General features: G+C 44.3%; 1 protein-coding gene across 2 annotated transcripts in view; it reads left to right on the top strand.

The window, feature by feature from the left end:
• Positions 1 to 211: 211 nt before the first annotated feature.
• LOC147429060 (altered inheritance of mitochondria protein) overlaps positions 212 to 23,569 on the top strand; it is a 38,222-nt gene continuing 14,864 nt past the window's right edge. The window contains exons 1-2 of one of the 2 annotated variants that reach the window (XM_086495331.1): positions 212 to 430; positions 672 to 853. In XM_086495331.1, the coding sequence (XP_086351457.1) occupies positions 298 to 430; positions 672 to 853 (315 nt within the window). In that variant the 5' untranslated portion in view covers positions 212 to 297. The remainder of the gene's footprint in view (positions 431 to 671; positions 854 to 23,569) is intronic. The other variant, XM_086495330.1, reaches the window with a different exon arrangement.

The following is a 23,569-nucleotide window of genomic DNA, read 5'->3' as shown; positions in this document are numbered from 1 at the left end:
ACTCCATAAGCCGATAATTTGTCTACACGTGTCAACGCATGCCTCAGATTGTTCTAATGTTAAATAGAATATAGTTTAGGTCTTGGCCATCGATAATCATATTTTGGTTCTATTTCCTTAATCCCAATCAAAATTATTCATTCATTTTTGATATTCCACAATAAGGTTATCAAGTGTTGCTATTGGAATGTAATAGACCTACAATAGAAAGGTTTATTGAGAGAGAGAGAGAGATAGAGAGAGAGGGAGGATCTATGCGTCTGTGCACAGAAGGCGCGTGGCAATCGGTGATGCGAGATGGTGAAAGAGGCAACTGCGGAACCTTCTTCAGGAACTGCTGAGGGCACTTGCTGCTCGGGCCTACTTTACTATTCGACTGGCCTTGCCAAGAAGAGTAAACGGCCCCTTTGCGTAGGCGTGACCCGTCCAGGTTGCGCCCTCTTCCGATTTTGTATATTATGTGAGATCATTGTTACGATGGGTATGTTGGCTGTCTTTGTGCGCGCGCGCGCACACACACACACACACACACACACACACAGAGAGAGAGAGAGAGAGAGAGAGAGAGAGAGAGAGAGAGAGAGAGAGAGAGAGGTGCAATTTTTTTGCTTCCTTGTTCATGTCAAAACACGCCATGGAAGCTGACATTTCTTTTCTTTGAGTTCGTGTAGTGAACTTGGCCTATCGCAACCCGGTAGAAAGAAATAATGAAGCGAAAAATGGTCAGGCTCTGCGCGATTTTAAATTTGCATGCATGGGCCAGTCCATGTATCGTAACAACACACGAGTCGTGAAACAGCTACCTGATGGCTCCATCCAAGGAGTGGATTTGCCTTCTTGTGAAGGCCTAGCGGTAGGTTTTCATAGTTCTTTTTTTTGTGGAAACAAATTGACATGAAAGCTCACATTTATGATATTGCAAGTTTTTATAAAGTCATGTTAAAAAATACTTGAGAGTAATTTGACATATTCTTGACTTATACAATTGAAACAAGGTGTTTTTTATGGAAGTGCGTGTGTATGCATATACATATATATGCATATCGTGTTGCAAGTGTGCGGTCTAGACTCTACTATGTTTGGAGTGTAAAGAGATAAGGGTAATAGGTTGTGGTGCTTGGTGATTTAAAGAGCTAACATTGTTTTGTGAATAATGAGTAAATCTGTGGAAGTGGAAGCAGAAAAGGTGAATCGGATGATCAACGGGGTTGCAATCGGTGATGACAACTCTCCTTAGATACAGACAACATTATGAACTTGACGACTTTATGTTGACTTCACCTCACCCCTAATCAATCTAAACAATGAATACATGCACCTTGGTCAATATCTTTTTCAAGGGATGCAATGGATAGCCTGGAGAGAAAATTTATATCACATGTGGTATGCGCGAATGATGATCTTCACCTCATCTCCAACTAGCTAGAGAACAAAAACGCGAGGAGAATAGACGCGCGAGAGAGAGAGAGAGAGAGAGAGAGAGAGAGAGAGAGAGAGAGAGAGAGAGAGAGAGAGAGAGAGAGAGAGAGAGAGAGAGAGAGAGAGAGAGAGAGTGGATGCATACTCTTTGTAGCTAGTGGGACACATCAATAGGCTCTTCAAGGGTTTGTTCATTGGAGGTGAAGTTGCTCCTTATCATGGATTCTGATGGTTTATTGATTATTGTGGTCAACCTCTTTCACAATTGAGTGGCCATACTAGAGGCATGTTGCTTGGTTTGCAAAGTCGAGAAAGGTTGGACTTCCTTGGAGCCGTCTTTCTCTTTGAGTCTTGAATGCCACATGCGCATTTCCTTGCGTCACGTGTACAAGCTATTGCTACATGTTAGCGTCAGTCTTATATAGCTTAGAATCTAGCCGGACACTTTGTGAGCCTCTAGAAAGACATGCATGATTAGTTAGGTCACTTAGTCAGAAGGCATATGGAAAGTCTCGCTCACAAACGGGAGCGCAAAACATACTACTTCAGATATGCACAAATGGGAGCACATAACAATATCAAACATACTACTTCGATCATGTTTGTTAGCTCTCATTCTTTTACTGCAATGCCTTTATTTATGTTGCACTGATACCATTTATGACCCATGGGACAAAAAAAAAAGCATAGATATGGTGTATCCTTTCGCATAAAGGAGAGGGGGAATGGTTGATACAATTAGCGAAGGGGGGCTTGAGGGTTTACAAGATTGGGTGATACACGGGGGCTCGATGAAGCAACCTTAGGGAGATAAAAAAGAGGGGTCGAAGGGGGGGGGGGGGACTAGGAGGGGTGGGCGGTGTGTGGTGCAATGCTGGGGGGCCTAGGAGTCCGAAACTCTTGGATGATGGCTTGCCCGTCGTGATAGGTTGCTCACTTACCCTTTGCATGAGCCTTTGCCACCTTTTCGAGCTCTTCCTTTGTTTCTCAGTTGTGAGAGGTTATGTTCTTCTACAATCTATACATTGGTATCCTTGAGGAGGCAAGATTATAGAAGTAAACAAAGGCGGGCCGCTCAGGATGGGCTCGTTGTGTTGGTGGCTGTTGGTGCTGACGCTTGACAAGTTGTTGGCGTGGTCGTATTTTTGGAATAGTATGTGTAACAGGAGCACACCAAGTGACAAGCGAAAAAAAGAAAACTCGAATAGACTTTTAGCACTTCATAACAATTGATGAGAGAGAAGTCCACATGGTAGACACAGGCGGAGTTCCACTCCTTGAGCATTGGCCTTAAAACCCTTGCGCACCTTGTGATATTTCTTTTATATTGTTTCACAAAGGTACAACTATTAGGGAGATCTGTCCTCTTCTTCGGCACACGCGAGAACACCAGAGTGAGGCCCCAATGCTCATATTTAAAGGCCCTTGGCCCAAAAGCATATTACATGAAAAGTTGTCTCTCCAAAAGCTCTCAGGTCTAAAACAGGACGTCCAAAAGGTGTTCCACAAATTGCGGGCCATCTATAGAGCTTCTACCCCGACAACATGAATCTCCGCAAAACGCGGGCTAGGTCGTACTAGTTGCCATGTCAGCAGTTTTTAGGGTTTGGGTTTGTATGGCATCCATAGTTGGGGTCCTTTAATTGCTCTAAACCCCCTAGAATATATGCCACATCACCAACTTGTGACACCTCTTGAAAGAGGAATAAGCGTTTGCGATTAGACTCTCAAAACCCAAGCAAACACTGCCTTTATGCATACATGCCAATGCCCATCATTGCGAGACATTCTCTAGCATGCATTACACCATACAATTTTACAATCAGTTTTTTGATCCAGTCATCTCCTCCATATCAGAGCTCTTGATATTCCAACGTAGCAATATATCACACTCGGACCCTGTTAGTCCTATTAAGGGGTGTCTCGATGTACTAAGCTCACATGCCTAGTCAACCTCATCCGATTTGGAACTATTGATGCACCATATTCATGTGTCACAAAATGCTTTACTTATGTAATGCAAGGGCACCACGTGCTATAATCACTTTCGACGAGTGATGGAACGGAAACAGAGAGATAAATGCAATCTACACACTTGGCAAGACTTTTAGTACTTCAATATACTTGAATAAAAGAGAGAAAAGATGACCCAACTCAACGAAATTCCGAGGCTAGATGCGTTAGCCCCAAAGACTGACGCCCCTTTTGGTATTTCTTTATTATTGACTTGCAAAGGTACAACTCTTGATGGGTCCAACTCTTCAAGCTCTGCGTCTAGATGCCTCAAAGACTTGCCCATGAGGCACTTATAAAGAGTACAAGGGTTGCTAAAAACTCTTGATGGATATTTCTTTGTTATTGACTTGCAAAGGTACACTCCTGATCGGTCCAACTCTTCAAGCTCTACGTCCAGATGCCTCTGCCCATTAGGCACTTATAAAGAGTACAAGGTACAACTCCTGATGGGTCCAGCTCTTCAAGCTCTGCGTCCAGATGCCCCTCAAAGATTGGCCCATGAGGCAGTTATAAAGAGTACAAGGGCTGCTAAAAACAGAGCCCCAAAAGCATCATGTCCAAAAGCACTTAATCTTAAAAGCAACTGCTCTCAAAAGCTAGCTCTAAAAGTTGTCTAAATCAACCAGCGCAATTTATGAAATTCTGTACAGCTTGCCACATCATCACCAGCAATGCCAAACGCTTAGTAGTGCCATGTGGCATGTCAGCATGATTTACGAAAATAAGTTTCAACGATCAAGCCTTTGACTTGGGTTTTAGGTTCCTCGGCCAGGGCTCCATAAGGTGGTGGTACCTCGTCACGGACTTGTCACATACTATTGCTAAATGGACTATTTTCTTATTTTTTGAGTAATTTTTATTTATTGAAATTAGGATTTTAAAATGTTTGAACCGTAAGGTTAGGAACTATAGATCTACTGAAATACTATTGCTAAATGGACTATTTTCTTATTTTTCTGAGTAATTTTTATTGATTGAAATTAGGATATTTAAAATGTCTTCACTTGATTTGTAAGGTTAGGAAATGTAGATCTACTGGAATTATTAAAAGCCATCAAAGACGAACGACTTTGATGTGTCGTATGATGGGTGACATTAAGCATCACGAAGGGGTTGTATCGTTAGTCGGTAGGAGAGATCGAGACACGGATATTCCTGATGCGTCATGTGGTGGGTGACGGGAGCATTAGAAAGGGAAATCCAAACTGGAAAAAGGAATACGCATAAGACACAAGCACAAGAATAAAGATGGGTATTGAGAAGCCTTTAATAAAAAGCGGAGTATTTTTAAGAGCTTTTTGGAAGAGCAAGTGCTTCCCCACAAGGAATCCGTGTTTGCATTGCATCCATGTGCCTAAGAACTGCATTCGGGGTCGCTTGGAATGTGCTTGTGTAGCATCAATTTTCAGCTCACTCAGTTTTATTTAGTTTTGTTGAGGTTCACACTTTTCTTAGAAAGAGACTAGTTGCCCACTTAAAATAAAACAAGGAATAATAATAAAAAGCCCAGCGATCTCTTCTTATGGCTGCAACAAAAACCAACGCTCACTCTCTCTCCTCCCTCTAAATTTGCTGCAAGGTCTTTCTAACCTCCGGCTATTCCTAGCGTCCCTATGGGATTTGCCATTCCCGTTGGAGATCAGCTGGCTATTCCTACCACGGCAAGGAAGCTATAAAAGCACCATACCCCCCCTCTTTGCTCTCAGAGGTTGCCAATGCTAGCAAGGAGAGACTCTGCCGCCTTGAGAACGCAAGCGTTTGTGTGAAGGAAGAGCACGAAGGTCGTTTCTCTTTTTCCGTGCAAGGAGCGACAGGTATCGATTGTGAATACGCTCTACGAGTTGTTCGTTTGTGTGTTTGCTTTTTGCAGGTACTCCATCGCGTAGAAGGAGCAAGAAGGCTGTTGCTAAATGGACTATATTCTTATTTTCTTATTTTTTGGGTAATTTCTTTTAATTGAAATTAGTATATTTAATTGTGTGCACTTGAGCCGTAAGGTTAGGAACTGTACATCTACGGGAATTATTAAAAGCTATCAGGAATGGACGATTCTGATGTGTCATATGATGGGTGACATTAAGCATTGCAAAGGGGTTGTACCATTCGTTCGATCAAAAAACGGATATTCTTGATGCGTCACGTGATGGGTGACGGGAGCATCAGAAAGGGAATATTCCATTGGTCGGGCAAGAAATCCGAACTGGAAAAAGGAATATGCGTAAAGATGCAAGCACAAGGATAAAGATGGGTTTTCAGAAGCTTTTCCTAAAAAAGGGAATATTTTAAGTGCTTTTTGGAAAAAGCTGACGCTTTCCCGCGTAGAATCTGTGTTTGCATAGCATCTGTGCCTAAGAACTGCACCTAGGGACGCCGGGAATGTGATTGCAAGCATCAATTTTCAGCTCACTTGGTTTTATTGAGTTTTGGCCAGGTTCACATTTTAAAAAAGAAAGAAGGAAGTGACCGGTCGTCACTTAATAAGTGGGCAGCCCACTAAAATTATAAAGCATGGCTATTAAAAAAACCAATGCTGGCTGAAAAACAATGATCCCTCTCTCTCTGCATTGGCCAAACACAGCGGCAACTCCTCCTCCCTCTAGTGCTATCTATTCCTCCGATTTCAGCCGGCTCCGCACCGGCTATTCTTGCCAGATGCGGGAGCCTATAATAGTAGCCTACCCTCTCTCGTAGTCTGTAATAGATTTTGCGAGCGCTAGCTTGGGAAAAGACTTTGTTGGGAAGGAGACACAAGTGATCACGAGACTACGAAGCACGGATGTCGTTTTCCCGTGCAAGGAGCGTCTGGTATCAATTGTGAATTTGCCATACACATTGTTGTCTCGTGTTCGTGTTTTTGCAGGTACTCGATCTCAGAGAAGAAGCAATAAGGCCTCGGCCTATGCTCAGAGATTCTGGGAACTGAATCGGGAACGGTCTGTAGAGCTTTTACGCTCTAGGAAGAGACGGAAATAGAATCGAGAGCTCGTCTCTTGAGAAACTCCCGCACCGGGAGGAAACTGACCATCGGGTTGGAAAGATCTAGAACGGAGGGGTCACTCCGGTTCTTGGGCTTGTAAAAAGATTCTCCCTAATAAAGATTCTCTTAACCAGCCCATCTTTTGGTCCCAAATACTGTGTCGATCTTTCTCGTATCTCTTTTGAGTTGAAAGATTATTTATTTTCAGCTTGTTGAATATTCGTGTGCGCTCCCGTTTGTGACAATGGTATCAGAGCTCGGATTCCTCTCTTTTTTTGTAAAGGAGGACAATTCCGGGAGGAACGGGAAGAACCATGACGAGCCACGTAAGAACCGCTGATGACGAACTTCAGCAAGTGCGAGCTCAACTCGCGGAGTTGCAGCAGCTTATTTCGTTGCCATCTAAAAGATTTTGGACGGAATCTAGAAGCCGCAAGGAACAGATGCCGATGGGCGTCAGGAAAATCCTGCCGGTGGAAGCAACCCGCAGGAGGATGGTGCGGAAAGAGGTGCTGAAAGGCACAAGGGATCTTCGGATCAGGAGAAATGGCCTTCCAAGAACAAGGGCGAGGAAAAAGAACTCTTTGCTTAACGAAAGCAAGTATGTCTCTATCGCTTCTCCATCATACTCTCCCGATTATACTACTGCAGCTACTTCTCATACAATATCTACTTCTTCTCCAAAGAAAAGAACTCCTAATTTTTCATTACGTAATACTAAAGAAAAGCCCCAGTTCAAGAAGGATAATCGTAGGCGTCACCGCAAGATGCGGGTTTTCAAATCCGGTGACAAGTATTTGAAGTTTGATAACTACACAGGACGAAGAGATGTCTCCAAGGATCTGTCTTTCATTATAAAACTAATTTGACTATTTTGTTTCTAATTTCTATTTTCTAGAATTAGGACCTTAATAAGAAATGTGCACAAGTTAACTAATAAGTTAAGGAATCACAGATCTGTAAGAAAAGCCATCAGGAAACAGACAACTCTGGTGTGTCATATGATGGGTGACAAGAAGCACCGTGAGGGAGTTGGCTTGTTAGTTCGGTGGGAGAAGACCAGGTAATGGTGGTCCCTGATGAGTCACAAGATGGGTGACAGGTTCATCGGTAAGGGGACACACTAAGGGTCTAAGGAGGAAATCCGAACTGAGTAAGAAAATACGCGTAAGAACGCAAGCACAAGAATAAAGATGGGTTCAATGAAGCTTTTTATGAAAAGCAGGAACAATCGTGGGAAGGCAGACGCTTTTCCGCGAGGAATCTATGTTTGCATTGCATTCGTGCATGTGGTTGCATCCAGGGACGCCTGGGAAGTGTTGTGAAATGCATTGGTTTTAACTTATAAGGTTTTATTGAGTTTTTGGGCAGGTTCAGACCAATTTTAAAATATGCCGGCCGCCCACTTAATAAGTGGGCAGCCACTTAGAAGATAAAGCAACAAAACAGCCAGCGAATTCTCTCTCCCTATTTCGGGTAGAACAGCGAAAAAAAAAAAGAAAAAAACGGCCGCGATCTCTACACGAGCAGCTATTCGTGCCATGGCCAGGGAGCTATAAAAGCACCACATGCCCTCACTCAAAGGGAGGTACCAACATCAGCAAGAGAAGACTTTGCCGCAAGAGATCGCGAGACTACGAAGCACGGAAGTCGCTTTTCCCGCGCAAGAACGACAGGTATCTATTGTGGATTCGCCATACGAATTGTTGTCGCGTGTTTGTGTGGTTTGTTTTGCAGGAATCTCTCGTCTTACGGGAAGGCCCTTCATGGGAAGTACGGCTTCACGCCTAAGTCCCTTACGGGAAAGTACGGCTTCGCGCCTAAGTCCCTTACGGGAAGGAACGGCCTTGTGCCCAAGCCCTTTACAGGAAAGTACGACCTTCGGGTCTAAGATTACAGAACGGAGGGGTTTTCTCGGGTTCTCGTGCTTGTATACGAATTCTCCCTGAATAAAAGAATACTCTTGACGGGGGGAGACCAGCCCATCTTCTGGTCCCCAATACTGTGTCAATTCTCTCTCTCTCTCTCTCTCTCTCTCTCCATACTCGTCATGTTGAATTGTCTCTCTTAAATTCCCATGATATTTATCTGAGTGAGCAGCTACGCTTCCGTATTTGTGACAGTGGTATCAGAGCATGGTGTCCTCTCTTTCTCTGTAAAGGAGGACGACTCTGGGAAGATACGGGAAGAAGCAATGACAAGCCAAGAGAGAAGTAAGCAGGCGGAACCCTAAGTCCTGCAAGGAAAAGCTTGCAGAGTTGGAATTTTTTTTCTCTCTGCAAGAAGTCGACACAAGGCTTGGGATTCTCTGAGAAGGCGACAAGAGTATGATGCTCAAGAACCTAGAGAATCCAAGGAGCGGAATGCTCGAGATTCTTCAGAATCCAGAAACTATCCATGAACGTCAATCCAGAACTATAGCCATGAAATCCCGTCATTCCGGGAAGGATATGAAGAAGGTCTCTAGAGTCTAGACCTAGGAACACTTCCAGTCAAGTTTGATACTTTTGACGGAAGGGAAGATGCCCCGAAAGCTACCGCATTGATTCGACAAGTTTGAAGTTGCCTTTGCAAACGGCAATTTCTGAAAAAGCGTCGAAGATGAGGCATGTGATTAAACACCTCAAGGGGATTGCAACATAGTAACAGGGAATGGCCGTTTTCAGGTCTCCGTTCCCCGTTCCCATTCCAAGTTCCCGTTCCGAATCCCCGTTCCGTGTTTCAAACGTGAGTTCCCGTAACAGGGAATGGCATTTTGTTCCACGTTCCCGTTCCGCGTTCCCGTTCTGATTTCCCGTTCCTGGTAACTATGGATTGCAAGTACTTGGTGGTATACCAAAGCTCTGCAAGGAACTTACAACAAGACTTGGATTCAATTCAAGGCTGAATTTTTTGACAAAATTTTTTCCTCTATGCTTTGAAGAAGGCATCCAAGAAGATTGGGATCGGTTTGCCCAATAGGAACACGAGTGAGTCAAAGCAAGTAGTGGTTCACTCTTGCCAAGGTAGCTCCATTCTTGATCCTCTCTGAGGAAGGAAAGATGAACAAATTTAACGAAGGACTTTTGCCCGAATTTGTAAACCCATCTGCAAGATACTTTGTAGCAAATGGTGGAGTCAGCAATACAAAGCTAAAAGTGTACACCTTAGTGTACATAGAATCCAATCCCCGTGGTGGGACGAGAAACATTGAACACAGAAAGTTTGGAGTAAGGGAATTAAATCTAACTCCTGACTTCTTGAATAGAAGACCCTTGAACTTTAAGTGAGAGGGCAGGTTTTTAATCAAAGTTACATCTTTGAGGAAATCATAAAGTGCATTATGCTTGTTTGCTCTTTTGCACGAGGTATGGTTGTGTCTAACCAGGACAATCACTCTCGAGTGTTTATGAGAGTAAGGTTGAGTCAGAACATTGTTTATACGATGAGCTGCTTTGCTTAACTATCCGGAAGGTCCATGATTGATCTGGTATCATTATGAAGGAACCATTCTGAGTTTTCAAGCAAAGAAAAGCTTTCATGAAGCTTGAGTACTCTTTAAGCCCACACCCCCTACCCGGTAAGGGAAGATATGGTAGTGCTTTTTGCACAAGTGAATGGACACTCTCTTTACGAGGGAAGGAACAAGCGACGACTACAGCCGGTGCTCGAGGAATCCAAGGATTGAAATACTAGTTATTTAATGAGCGGGTTTTGCTCTAAGATAGAGCCAAGGGATCGTCAAGTTGAGCGTCTTCGCTCTAAGGATCTTACGAAGGGAAGGTAATTTCCCAGGCTCACCAAAACTCTAACACAGCTTAAGAATTATGTACACCTTTGGGTACATGGATAACACACGAAGATGCAGACCTATGCCAAGGAACTGGACGAGAGTTTGTTATACTCTCTTGAGCGCCTTTTTATGCGCAAGGATATTCCGACACGAGAATCTCTATTTGAGATGTGTTCGGTAGAAGGATTCTCTACAGAGAAGAGGTTTTCTGATGGTCATTGATTATTGAGTACGCTATGTGCTTTTATTATTATAGTAGCAACTTTTGGTTGCGGTATATGTTTCTCTATGAGAAGGTCAAGTAGCATTTACAGGCTGCTGGAATAAATTCGAACTATTATGTTCATAAGAATATAGCTCGCCAACCGTTTCAAAATGGTAAGAATTACATATGGGAGAACATCCCTGAGAATCAAAGAAGGTTCGCTCTATTGTGAACCGGGTTTGAACGTACGTTCAGAAAATGTTATGGCTAGAATCCTATCTGCCCGAGATTTTGCAAATCGTCATTGACGCTCGCAAGGTGAATCATTTTTTATGATTTGTAAGGAAGAGATGCTAATGGGCGTCGGGAAATCACTGCTGGTGGTAATAACTCGTAGGAGGAAAAGATTGGAAGGAAGTGCCGTCGTGCACAAAGAATCTTCGGATTGGAACCGTCTGCCTACGTTGAGCGACAGCCCAAAACAAGAACCTTCTTTAAGGTGATCGCAAACTTTGTTTGTGAAAGAAAGACATGGAGCTTAATGCTCTATGACTTGAGCATTCCCTATGTGGGAGGACACAAGAGGTTTAATACCCTCTGGACTAACAGCGCAGGATTATGCGCAAGGACAGATGCCTAGATTGATTTCTAGGAGGATTATTCTTCTCGGGATTGAGAAGGTGGAATTGAGTTAACAAATTCTCGGATAAGGAAACTTCCAATCTGTTGGAAAGACGCGAATGACGAGTTCTTACATGGCTCGTAAGTTTGATGAATGGTGAAGGATATCCTCGAGGTACTAGAGGAAGGACATGAACCGGTAAGGTAAGTATTGAATTCCTGAATTTTATTTAAATTACTTTTTAAGCTCTCTTTTGAGAAAGGACTAGCTCAACTCACCATTGAGTAAGATTTGGAATCTTTCCGGTTTCTCTCCGGCAGTTCAATTGGACCTCTACAATTGAGGACACTGTTTATAAGTGAGAGGGATGAAACTAATTTGACTATTTTGTTTCTAATTTCTATTTTCTAGAATTAGGACCTTAATAAGAAATGTGCACAAGTTAACTAATAAGTTAAGGAATCACAGATCTGTAAGAAAAGCCATCAGGAAACAGACAACTCTGGTGTGTCATATGATGGGTGACAAGAAGCACCGTGAGGGAGTTGGCCTGTTAGTTCGGTGGGAGAAGACCAGGTAATGGTGGTCCTTGATGAGTCACAAGATGGGTGACAGGTTCATCGGTAAGGAGACACACTAAGGGTCTAAGGAGGAAATCCGAACTGAGTAAGAAAATACGCGTAAGAACGCAAGCACAAGAATAAAGATGGGTTCAATGAAGCTTTTTATGAAAAGCAGGAACAATCGTGGGAAGGCAGACGCTTTCCCGCGAGGAATCTATGTTTGCATTGCATTCGTGCATGTGGTTGCATCCATGGACGCCGGGGCAGTGTTGTGAAATGCATTGGTTTTAACTTATAAGGTTTTATTGAGTTTTTGGGCAGGTTCAGACCAATTTTAAAATATGCCGGCCGCCCACTTAATAAGTGGGCAGCCACTTAGAAGATAAAGCAACAAAACCAGCAAGCGAATTCCCTCTCCCTATTTCGGGTAGAACAGCGAAAAAAAAAAGAAAAAAACGGCCGCGATCTCTACACGAGCAGCTATTCGTGCCGTGGCCAGGGAGCTATAAAAGCACCATATGCCCTCACTCAAAGGGAGGTACCAACATCAGCAAGAGAAGACTTTGCCGCAAGAGATCGCGAGACTACGAAGCACGGAAGTCGCTTTTCCCGCGCAAGAACGACAGGTATCTATTGTGGATTCGCCATACGAATTGTTGTCGCGTGTTTGTGTGGTTTGTTTTGCAAGAATCTCCCGTCTTACGGGAAGGCCCTTCACGGGAAGTACGGCTTCACGTCTAAGTCCCTTACGAGAAAGTACGGCTTCGCGCCTAAGTCCCTTACGGGAAGGAACGACGTTGTGCCCAAGCCCTTTAGAGGAAAGCACGACCTTCGGGTCTAAGATTACAGAACGGAGGGGTTTCCTCGGGTTCTCGTGCTTGTATACGAATTCTCCCTGAATAAAAGAATACTCTTGAGGGGGGGGGGACCAGCCCATGTTCTGGTCCCCAATACTGTGTCAATTCTCTCTCTCTCTCTCTCTCTCTCTCCATACTCGACATGTTGAACTGTCTCTCTTAAATTCGGCATGATATTTATGTGAGTGAGCAGCTACGCTTCCGTATTTGTGACACATTAGGCAGTTTGAAGCTGCTTTCGCTAATGAGCACTTCACGAAAAAATCCAAGTTGCGTCATGTTGGGATGTATCTCAGGGAGACGGCAAACAACTGGTGGTTAGCCAAGATTCTGGACGGCTCTTAAGCCAAAACGTGGATTTAGTTCAAAGCTGAATTTTATTAACAATTCCTTTCATTAGATTTCGAGGACATCTAGAAGGAATGGGATTGGCTCGCCCAGAGAGAACATGAGAATGTCACCACTTATGTTGACAAGTATTGGTCGGTTCTTCTAAAGATTACTCCTTTCATGAAGATTTCCGAGGAGGAAGGTGTATCCTCATAATACTTTTCAGAGGATGATGGAGTAAGCAATCATTGCTAAGGACCTACACTCTAACTACTCCAACTAGAGCAGACCATCCATCTTCAGGACCGGACACTTAAGTTTGGAAAGCTTATGCTTTGGATGCTCAAGGGACAAACGAGCAGGAATTAGCATTCTATCCCAGGAAGCTGGAAGGATATGTACAAGCACTACAGATGAGGACTATTGTTTAGAAGCCATAGGGATGTTGCTCAATGGACTAATTTTTTATTTTTTGAGTAATTTCTTTTTGTTGAAATTAGGATACTTAAATGTGTGCACTTGAAGCGTAAGGTTAGGAGCTGTGGAACTACGGGAATTATTAAAAGCCATCAGGAACAGACAACTTTGATGTGCCATATGATGGGTGACATTAAGCATCACGAAGGGGTTGTACTGTTAGTTTGGTAGGAGAGTCCGAGAGACCGGAAAACGGATATTCCTTATGGGTATATGTTGGGCACTGATGACGTTAGTGGGGATGTCGTGGTATTTAGTCAATACTATGCATGATGGAGTTGATGGTTATATTGTCTTGTGAGTGACTACCATGGGTCTACACCTTGCACTTTCCTTCCAAGGGTGAATCTGGGCTTATCCTGGATTCATCTAGGTATATTCCTTATGGGCATGCTCATAGTGCTAGAGGTAGACTTCATGCAAAGTCTCACATCGATGTGAGACTTTGCATACGAGAAGTCTACCTATAGCCACTATACAGTGTGTGGGTGGAGCAAGACTCTAGTGTGAGCTGTCCCTTATTCTTTGTATATGTGTCACGTGCACATCTAACCTTATGTGTACGTGGACAAGCTACTTCATGACATGGGTTCAGTTCAGTTAGCTTATGGAAGCGATCTGGCACTTTTGTGAGTCTGTTCGCAGACCGTGCATGTCCAGACACTTAGAGTAGATGCATATCCTCCAGTTGCACACAGCATGACCATCAGATTTCCATCAGAACCCATCAGTAGCATTTTACAGTGCATAGACCTATTCTTCCTTTTTTTTTTGGACATTTTTCACTTATTATTTTAAGTGACTTTTGTTGGAAACTAGGTAGGGCATTTTTGCTAAGCAAGTATATCAAGAAACCTAGCGCTAGCACTTTCTGGCAGAAGAGGCAGCAGGAGCACTTGCTCAACAGGCAACTTCTCAGCAGGACCCCCAGGATGCTCTAGCTTTTGCAACACAGCAGCAAGGCTAGCGTTTTCCATCAAGAACCCAGATCAGCCAGTGTTTTTGCAATTGCAGCAGCCTGGCAACAACAGATTAAGATCAGCCCTGGCGTTTTGCATTGCAGATCAGCCCCGGCGACAACAGAACCAGCAAAAGCCAAAGCCTTTTCGCAAGGAGACAGTTTTCAGCCCTAGCGTTTTTGCATCAGCCTGAGTCCTCAACGTTTTTGCAGATCTTCGTGACAGAATCAGCCCATACACGAGCGTTTTCAATTTTCAGCAGTCAGATCCCGCAGTAGAAGTCCCAAACCTCGCAGATCTCACCTTCCCGCAGCAGATCCTCGTCGCACGGTCAGATCTAGCTAAGTTTGCAGATTCAGCCCGGAAACGCAGATTTCAGCATCTGCGTTTTCAGCGCGTCGTCGTTGCATCGTCGCCATCGACATAGAGTCAGAATTCAGCAGATGAAGATTTGCAGATTTTAGCCCTTAGCGTTTTCAGATTTCAGCCCGTCTCGTCGTTGTCCTCATCGTCATCGACATCGTCGGCAAGTCCAAAGCATTGTAGAGATTTGTGCAATCAATTGTAGACCACTCTCGCCATAAAGAGTGGGGCCTTCGGAGGAGGGTTTGACAACATTCTGGTGTCGTATTCTTCTCTCTCTATCTCTTAGTCTCAGCACCTTCATTCACAGTGTCTATTCACTTTGTTTGTGTCCATTGCACTCTCTCACTAAAGGAACGGAAGGCTCTCCCTTCCGTAAGTAAAAGAAACCCTTGAGCACAGTTCGGAGCACTCATCTTGAGCAAAGTTCAACATTCACTTCCGCTGCACCTTACATTGGTATCAGAGCTTTGGCAGTGTTTTGTATCACTCAAGGAAAGAACCACATATTTTTTTATTTTTTTTGCTTGTTGCGATCGCATGTAACCCAAGTCCACTTGGGTGTGTCGATTCCTAATCGTGTTTTTGAAGAGTGACAGGAAATCCAAGAAAGAAGGGCTTGTCCAGCCTCCCCTTGTGCCTCTTTTCACTCATTGAGAGTGGACCGTGCGCTTAGCAGCTGGTCAATCGACGTGAGGCGGGAAAAAGCAACCTTGGTGTGAGTGCAAGGCCGCCAAGGGATGCGCCCGCGGAAAAGAGCAGAACTCGGGTGAAGAGAAGATCCTTCTCTAACACAGATTGCAAGCTAAAGAGGAACCTCAAGACTCAAGAACCGCAAGAACCTCAAGACTCAAGACCCCAAGATCCTCAAGAACCACAAGAACTCAAGACTTCCAAGACCCGCAAGAACCCAAGATCCTCGTGAACTTACAAACCCACGATCTCAGAGTATGGTCATTACCCGAAGCGGAATGGATACTTCGCATGGAGGTGGTGAGCATGAAAGTGGCGAAGAAGAATTTTCCCCACCAGGAGGTTTTTCCGACCCTCCCCCTTCCCCATCTATGCGAAGGATTGCACTAACTCCTATGGAGGCTTTCGACAAGAGGATGATGGACATGAAGTTAGAAAGCAACGAAATAATGGCAGCCATAGAGCGTAAATACGAAGACAGAATGGCAGCCATAGCGGGTGAGCGCGAAGAAAGAGAAGCAAAATTTGGTCGCGAGAACAGAGCAAGAATGCAAGGGATGTTGAGACTCTTTTCTCAAGTTCAGGCACAGATGCAAGAGATACGGGAAAAGGAGACTCTCTCAGTCTCTTCTTCTCCAAAGCCTAACACACAGGATTTGCATGATGATTTGAACGACAAGCATGATGATTTGCATGATGATCAAGATGTGATTTCTCACGAGCATGATGATTTGCATGATGATCAAGATGTGATTTCTCATGAGCATGATGATTTGCATGAAGATGATGTGATTGTTCACAAGAATGATGGTTTAGTTGATACTTTCTCTAGTGAAGCTAACCTCATTGCAGATTCGATCAATCACAAAGAACCGATCTTGGCTCTCAAGCCTAGGTCCAAAGAACCCATTAAAAAAGAACCCCCTCAGGAAGAACCGATCTTGGCTCTTGAGCCTAGGTCCAGAGAACTTTCACAGGAAGTATTATGTGTTCAAATGATTAGTCAGCACACATTGTTTGAGTGTTTCATTCGTGATGCTTTCTTGTATTTTAGTCACCGTCCTTATGTGATCCCTTTTCATAGGCATGACATATTGTATGTTGAGCACGATTCACTCATGGATGAGCACGGATGTATGCGGATCTCTTATGAAAAGATGAAATGTTTGCATTCTAGGAAGTCACATTCAATGTCTCTTCCTTGGCATGACACAGTATCGGAAAGAGCACAAGAAAGATTGAGCATCAAGCATGGGTATGTCCATTGTGATTTGCCACAGTTGGTTGATTTAGATCAGAAAGTCAAGATTCGATCTCATTGTTTGCATGTGTTTGATGAATGGTTTGGCACTCTGTCTATATGTTCACCTACATTGCATGCACAGTCTTTAAAGAAGACTAGAATTTTTTCACTCACTTTACATGGAATGTGTATGTTCATGTTTTTATGTTGGAAGTGGTTTTAGGAATTTTCAGCCTCGGAGATTCTTGAAGAAGGTAGACGCATGACTCTAGACGAAGTTGAAGCATTGAAGGAGCCACGAAAAGACTTTGTGTCGCTTTCGGCGCGGCCCAAAGAAGCAAGCGTTGTAGACCTTTATGAAGTTCAAGTATCGCACGACCCACGCATCAGAGTGGGCCGGTGAAGAGTCCTTCCCAGGATTCCGGATGTTGTTGGTGATCTCCCTCGACGCCATACAGTCCGGTACCAATACCTCACTTTGAAAAGGAGGGGATGTCACGTGCACATTTAACCCTATGTGTACATAGACAAGCTACTTCATGACATGATGTCACCAGCGTGTGACTACTATCTATCCTTTTTGTTGATTTCTTTCTTATTATCTATTTACTTTCACCTTTTGGAAACACCCCTCGGGAAATCTAACTGCCCTGCATTGCATAGCTAGTGTGGAACTGTCCAGAGGGAGTCCAGGCCTGAGGGCAAGAGAGCACTAAGGTTGGACAAGGACTATGGTTAGCCAAGTGGGGTCATTGACTAGCCAAAGTGGAATCCTTTGCTACAGAGGCTACATTTCAGTTTTGGATGTGGCCACAGTGTACAAAGAGGGTCGGATGACCTAGAAAGACATAATGGCAGCATCTCCTAAAATTTAGGGAACTGCTATTTTGGGACCTGAAAATGTCTTCGCGTCATTACGTGCAGTTTGACATGGGGATCATTTTGTTACTCTGTGGCCAAGTCAACAGAGGCTGCAGGTGAGATATTTTTAGACCCGAGGGTCTAAAGCGGGAAAATGCACAAATGAGTGACACTTGGCACTCTGAGGCCAGTTTACTACTTATAGAGAAGGCAAAAACGTGATTTATAGCTGGGAGGCTCATTTTTGCAAGTCTCTGTCACAGGTTAAGAGCTATGGAGTGCTTGCTTTCCCTCTTATGCACAGTGCGGTGCCAGGAGTGATGCCCTGCACGCTACGCACTGCCCTCTCTCTCCCCTTTGGCAGTATGTTATGCCCCTCTAGTGGGCTCTTCATTTGACCAATGTACAGTTGTGTGGGTTCATGCGCGATTGCCGAGGCAAGAGCCTCTTGCACAGGTACTGGATTAGCTAGCGGCTAATCCCCCCGCAGGTACAGGTGAATTCGGAGAGGTTTCACGCCAGAAATCTCGTCCGATTCAAAGGGCAAGTAGCCCTACAGGTGCGGGAGCTCGAGGACTTGCTAGGGATGCGACCGGCACGCGGAACGGAGCCCGAAACAGTGAATTACAGCCTGCTGTGTATTTTTGCAGGTTTAGGGTTTTGGCCCTAAACGGACCCTAATACCCCCAGGAGGTTCGGGGACGCAAGGGGACCGCTGTACAGGTGATCTGGCGCATTTTCAGGGCTGAAAACAGAGAATTCAGCGTGCTGCAGATTCTCGCCAGGTTTTGTAAAGTGCCCGTATGCGTCGGGAAAGTCGGCCAATGCGTGGGAATACTGACTGTGAAGGGTTCTAGTACAGTTATGCTGCCGAAATCAGGCTGGAACAGTGGAAATTCAGCCGAGTTTGTGCGGGGCAGCTTGTAGGGAACCACAGCGTTTATTCCCTCTTTTGAACAATAAAGAAATACCGAAAGGGGCGCCTAAGTTAGGGGCCAATCTGGTGTCTGTCTACTCATACAGGTGCAATCTAGCAGCCTGTATCCCTCTCCCCTTTGTTGTGTCTTGAAAGTACAGGTAAAATAGACGACTAATAATGGGTGAAAGCTAAATCAAGGTTTAAAGTAAAGTCTACCGCCCTTTTCGGATTGAACAGGCCGGTTTCATGGTTCCATCGACGGGATTAAATCACTTTTTCCCATAGAAGTGAGCCTTGGTCAGTTTTGGGCTTGAAGACACAGGGATCATAGACCAGACACAGGGAATTGTAATTATGGCTGACAGACCAGATGATGTGACTGAAGAGGTTTCCTCTTCACAGGGTCAACAGACACATGAAGTGGGTGAGTCCTCAAGACCACCACAGACTGATGATGATATATTCAGGACCCAGTTGGTTACTGCTGTGGCTATGTTCACACAAGTAATGCAGAATCCGAGGTTTTTAGCCTTTCTGCAACCTCCTGTTCCGTCTCAGCAAGTTGGGTCACTGGATCATATTCAAAAGCCTGTTAAGGCTCGAGCACAGGTGATTCATACCGCACAGTCAATGGAAACACCTGTACACTTGACGGAGAATATGCAGTCTCCACAACTTATGTCTAAGGTGCAAGAACAGGTGGCTGAGATGCCAGTTTTTCAAGCTGTACCAATTCAGCCCGCCATCTTTCAGCAGCCTATACCTGGTTCTAATGGGCAGGGAAGCAACTTACAGGCTATGCAACAGGTCTTCCCACCACCTTCAGTACACCCTGGCTATTTTGGAGGTGGATCCGTATTCCAAAGCATGGCTGGTCATGCACCTGGAAATCAGTTTTATACGCCAGGAACAGTGTTTGCGGGTGCTCAAACGATGATGCCTAACCCCATGTACAGTGTCATGGGTATGCAACCAGGGTTTCAAAGCACTCAGGGACAATTTGGGATGCCACAAGCAAATTTTGGCATGGCTGGAATTACAAATCAGCAGCCAAATATGGCATTTCCAGGTCAAGTTAATAGCGGCCAAGGAACACAGATGAACCCTAATAGTGTTCCCATGTTTCAGTCACTTCCATATGACAATTTAACGCCGCTGGAGAGGCCAACTCCGTACAAAGAAGGTGGCAAAGGTGTGTCATTCACGACCTTTACAGGGTTTGATGACAGGAAGAAGGCTCTTTCATTCCTCCAGCAGTTTGATAAGGCCTATGCAGGGGGAAACTTTACAGAGGCTTCAAAGGTCCGCAAGGCAGCCACTTTCTTGACAGGGAATGCGGGACAATGGTGGACAACTTTATTGCTTCAAGGGCAAGCTCCGTCCACATGGATTTACTTCAAGCAGATTTTTGCAGCAGCATGGTTATCTGATGATTTCGAAGCAGATGTCATGACAGAATGGCACCAGCTTAATGCTGCCACTTGCAGAAATCTGGATGATTACAATCGGAAGTTTTGGAAAGCTCTACTTCCAGTAACTTCCTATAGGTTTGTGCCATTGACAGAACAGATAGAAAAATACTGTTGTGGCCTACCCAAAGGATTGAGAAAATACTGCACAAAGACCAAAGTCACTACTTTGACGCAGCTCATCGAGGTAGCAAACACTGGCAATGGTTTGCTCAAGGGAGAAGATTGTGAATTTAACACTGGCGTCAAGGCAGGATCAGGCAAGAAAAATTCAGCCAAGAAGCACGTTCCCAATGAGGCTCCTAAAGGGACTCAGGAGTCGGCCAACGCAGGGAAAGACAAAGCTACGGCTGAATCAGAAAAAGGACCAGCAAAGAAATGGAAAAGACGTTTTCCTCGCAAGTCAGAAGAGCAAAAGAAGGTCCTGAGGACAGAGAACAAATGCTTTATATGTGAGCAACCTGGCCACATTGCTTACAACTGTCCTACAAAGAAAAGGCCAGCTGATTCTGAAGACAAGGAGGACAGGAAGGGAAAGAAGCCCATGGCTGGTCTAGTGCCAGATATGGTGGGCGACAAGCCAAATTCAGATGCAAGTGAGCTTTGCAGAGCATGGGGAAAGGTTAGGGATCAAACAGTGCTTATCTTCTTTGATCCAGGTGCCAAAGCCAACTTCATTTCCCCAGAATTGGCTTCAAAGTTGGGAATCAGACCTGAAGAGATGGGGTATACAGCAGAGGCAGGTTTGGCATGTCCTGGCCATACAGAGGCTGTGACACCCATCATTGGAAAGTTGCGTCTACATATCCAGTCCTATGTAGATGCTGAAGAATTTTACATCATGCCACTGGACGGATGTGATGTGTTGTTAGGTATTCCTTGGTTATTTCGTGTACAGGGAATCATGGATGCCTACAACAAAAAGATCACTGTACAGAGCAGGGGAAAGACTCACATTCTGGATGTAAAGCTTAAAGGGGAGTCTATTCCTACTGTATCAGCTTCTGCTATTACTTCTGTAATGAAAAAGCATCTTTCTGCGTACTTGGTTTTTGCACGTGAAGTGTCAGATTGTGATGAATCAAATTTATCTGTGCTAGATAAAGAAAGGTCAATGTTTTTACAACAGTATAGTGACTGTTTTTCCGATTCATTACCGTCTCAACTACCGCCAGAGAGACCCGAGGACCATGCGATAGATTTGGTGCCAGGCTGTAGCCCACCAAATAAGCCTCCGTACAGGGTTAGTGCGGCTCAGCAGAAAGAGATAATGGGCCAAGTACAGGAGCTGTTAGAAAAAGGGCTGATTCAGCCCAGTTCATCTCCATTCTGTTCTCCAGTATTGTTGGTGCAGAAAAAAGATGGCTCATGGCGTATGTGCATCGACTACCGTGCACTGAACAAGAATACCATCAAGAATAGGTTCCCTATACCTAGAATTGATGATATTATGGACAAATTAGAAGGAGCAGCTATGTTTAGCAGGATAGATCTAAAGAGTGGGTATCATCAGATCCGCATTAGATCAGAGGATGTGCACAAGACTGCTTTTAGAACAACGTTTGGCCTTTACGAATTTTTAGTGATGCCCTTTGGTCTCACAAATGCTCCTGCTACGTTTAATAGGATGATGGACAGAATTTTCCGTCCACACCAGCAGTTTGTTGGTACGTTCTTTGATGACATGATAGTCTATTCAAAGAATGAAGAGGAGCATAGGCATCACTTGGCCATTGTGTTCAAAGAGCTACGCAGTCATAGGTTGCTCATCAATGCAAAGAAAAGTGAGTTTTTTCTGGAAGAGATTCACTTTCTGGGACACATTGTCTCAAAGGATGGTGTCAGAATGGATCCTGCAAAAGTTGAAGCGATCAAGTCATGGCCAAATTTGAAGACGGTGCATGATGTCCGAAGCTTTTTGGGACTATGCTCCTATTACAGACGGTTTATCCGAAATTTCGCTGAGATTGCTTCACCTTTACATGCTCTTCAAAAGAAGGCAGCCACCTTTAGATGGACACAAAAAGAGATTTTAGCTTTTAATCTCTTAAAGGAAAAGATGACTTCGGATCCAGTCATTGTGTTGCCAGATCTTAGGAAGTCATTTGTGGTCCAATGTGATGCCTGCGGTAGTAGCATTGGTGCTGTGCTAATGCAAGATGGCAGGGTAGTAGCCTATGAGAGCAGAATTTTGCAAGGGCCAGAGATGACCATGCAGGTCTATGAGAAAGAGTTACTGGCTGTGATTCATGCGCTCTTAAGTTGGAAACACTACCTGCTAGGTGCAGATTTCGTTGTCCAAACGGACCATCAGACCTTGCGATACTTCTTGACACAGACAAAGTTATCTGAGAAGCATATGCGATGGGCAAATATCTTGTCCATGTTCCATTTTCAGATTGTGCATGTGGAAGGCAAGAAGAACGTTGTGGCTGATGCCTTGTCAAGAAAGCCACAAATTTCAGCTGTGTCGATTCCTTATCATCATGAACTTGATGATATGAGAGAACAGTATGCAAATGATGAAGATTTTGCAAGGGTCTTCGAGCAACTAATGGATGGACAACGTCATGAACACTATCTTCTTAAAGACGGGTTCATGATGATGCATGGCAGATTGTGTGTCACAAAGCCATTGCGACACAAAGTTATGGAAGAGAGTCATGTCCCACCGTATGCAGGGCATCGTGGTATCGATGCTACAGTGAAAGCGGTTGAGACATTCTTCTATTGGCCTACATTGAGAAGGGATGTGGATGCCTTTGTGCGAGAATGCCTAATATGCCAAAAGGTCAAGTTTGACAGGCAAAAGGCACCAGGGTTATTGCAACCACTACCTATTCCAGATAAACCATGGGAAAGTATTGCTATGGATTTTATCTTTGATCTTCCAAGAACGCAGACAGGAAATGATGGTATTTGGACCATTATTTGCAGATTCAGCAAACAGGCTCATTTTATTCCTGTCAGGAAGAAGATAAAGCCAGATCAGATGGCACGCTTGTTTATGAGCAATATTTTCAAGTATCATGGCATGCCACAGTCGATTATTAGCGACCGTGATCCACGCATGACAAGTTTGTTTTGGAGAGGCTTGTTTGAGAATATGGGCACCACGCTCAAATTCTCTTCGTCATTTCATCCTCAAACAGATGGGCAGTCAGAAGAGGCAAATTCTACTGTCCTAGATCTGCTGAAGTGCTATGTGTCAGAGCATAAAGGAAAGTGGGAGCAGTATTTGCCATTGGTGGAGTATGCATACAATAATACAGTGCATTCATCAACTGGCAAGGCACCTTTTGAGATAGTTGAAGGTGGCAAGAAAGTTCCTCCCATACTGCATACAAAGGACAAGATATTTGAAGCAGATAAGTATGTTCAAGACATGGATGAAATGTACAAGAAGGTCAAAGTGGCCTTAGAAAGGACTCAGGCAAAGCAAAAGAAAGCAGCTGATCGTCACCGTCGTGAAGTGGTATATTCACTTGGTGATTGGGTGCTTCTACGGTTTGAAAAGGCAAGGTTAAAGAAGATGAAGGGCAAGGAAAGACTCTTTCCAAAGCTCAGCATGCGTTACTATGGGCCTTTTCAAGTATGCGACATAATCAGTGATGTTGCATATAGGCTGAAATTGCCTGACAGTTGGAAGATTCACAATGCGTTTCATGTGAGTCTTCTCAGACCCTATGTGGGTGATGTGCCAGAAGATATGCCAGCTGAAGATCAGCCGGAAGTCGAGGAACTTGACGAGATCTTGGTCCCTGAACAGATTTTGGCACACAAAGAAAGGAAAGTGAAAGGCAAGGTTGCTAGGCGTTACTTGG

This window comes from Adiantum capillus-veneris, chromosome 22 (genome assembly GCF_014529385.1).
Source record: "Adiantum capillus-veneris isolate H3 chromosome 22, ASM1452938v2, whole genome shotgun sequence".
NCBI classification, from domain to species: domain Eukaryota; kingdom Viridiplantae; phylum Streptophyta; class Polypodiopsida; order Polypodiales; family Pteridaceae; genus Adiantum; species Adiantum capillus-veneris.
Note: the sequence above shows the minus strand (reverse complement) of the source record. Positions and strands in the feature narration are given on the sequence as shown.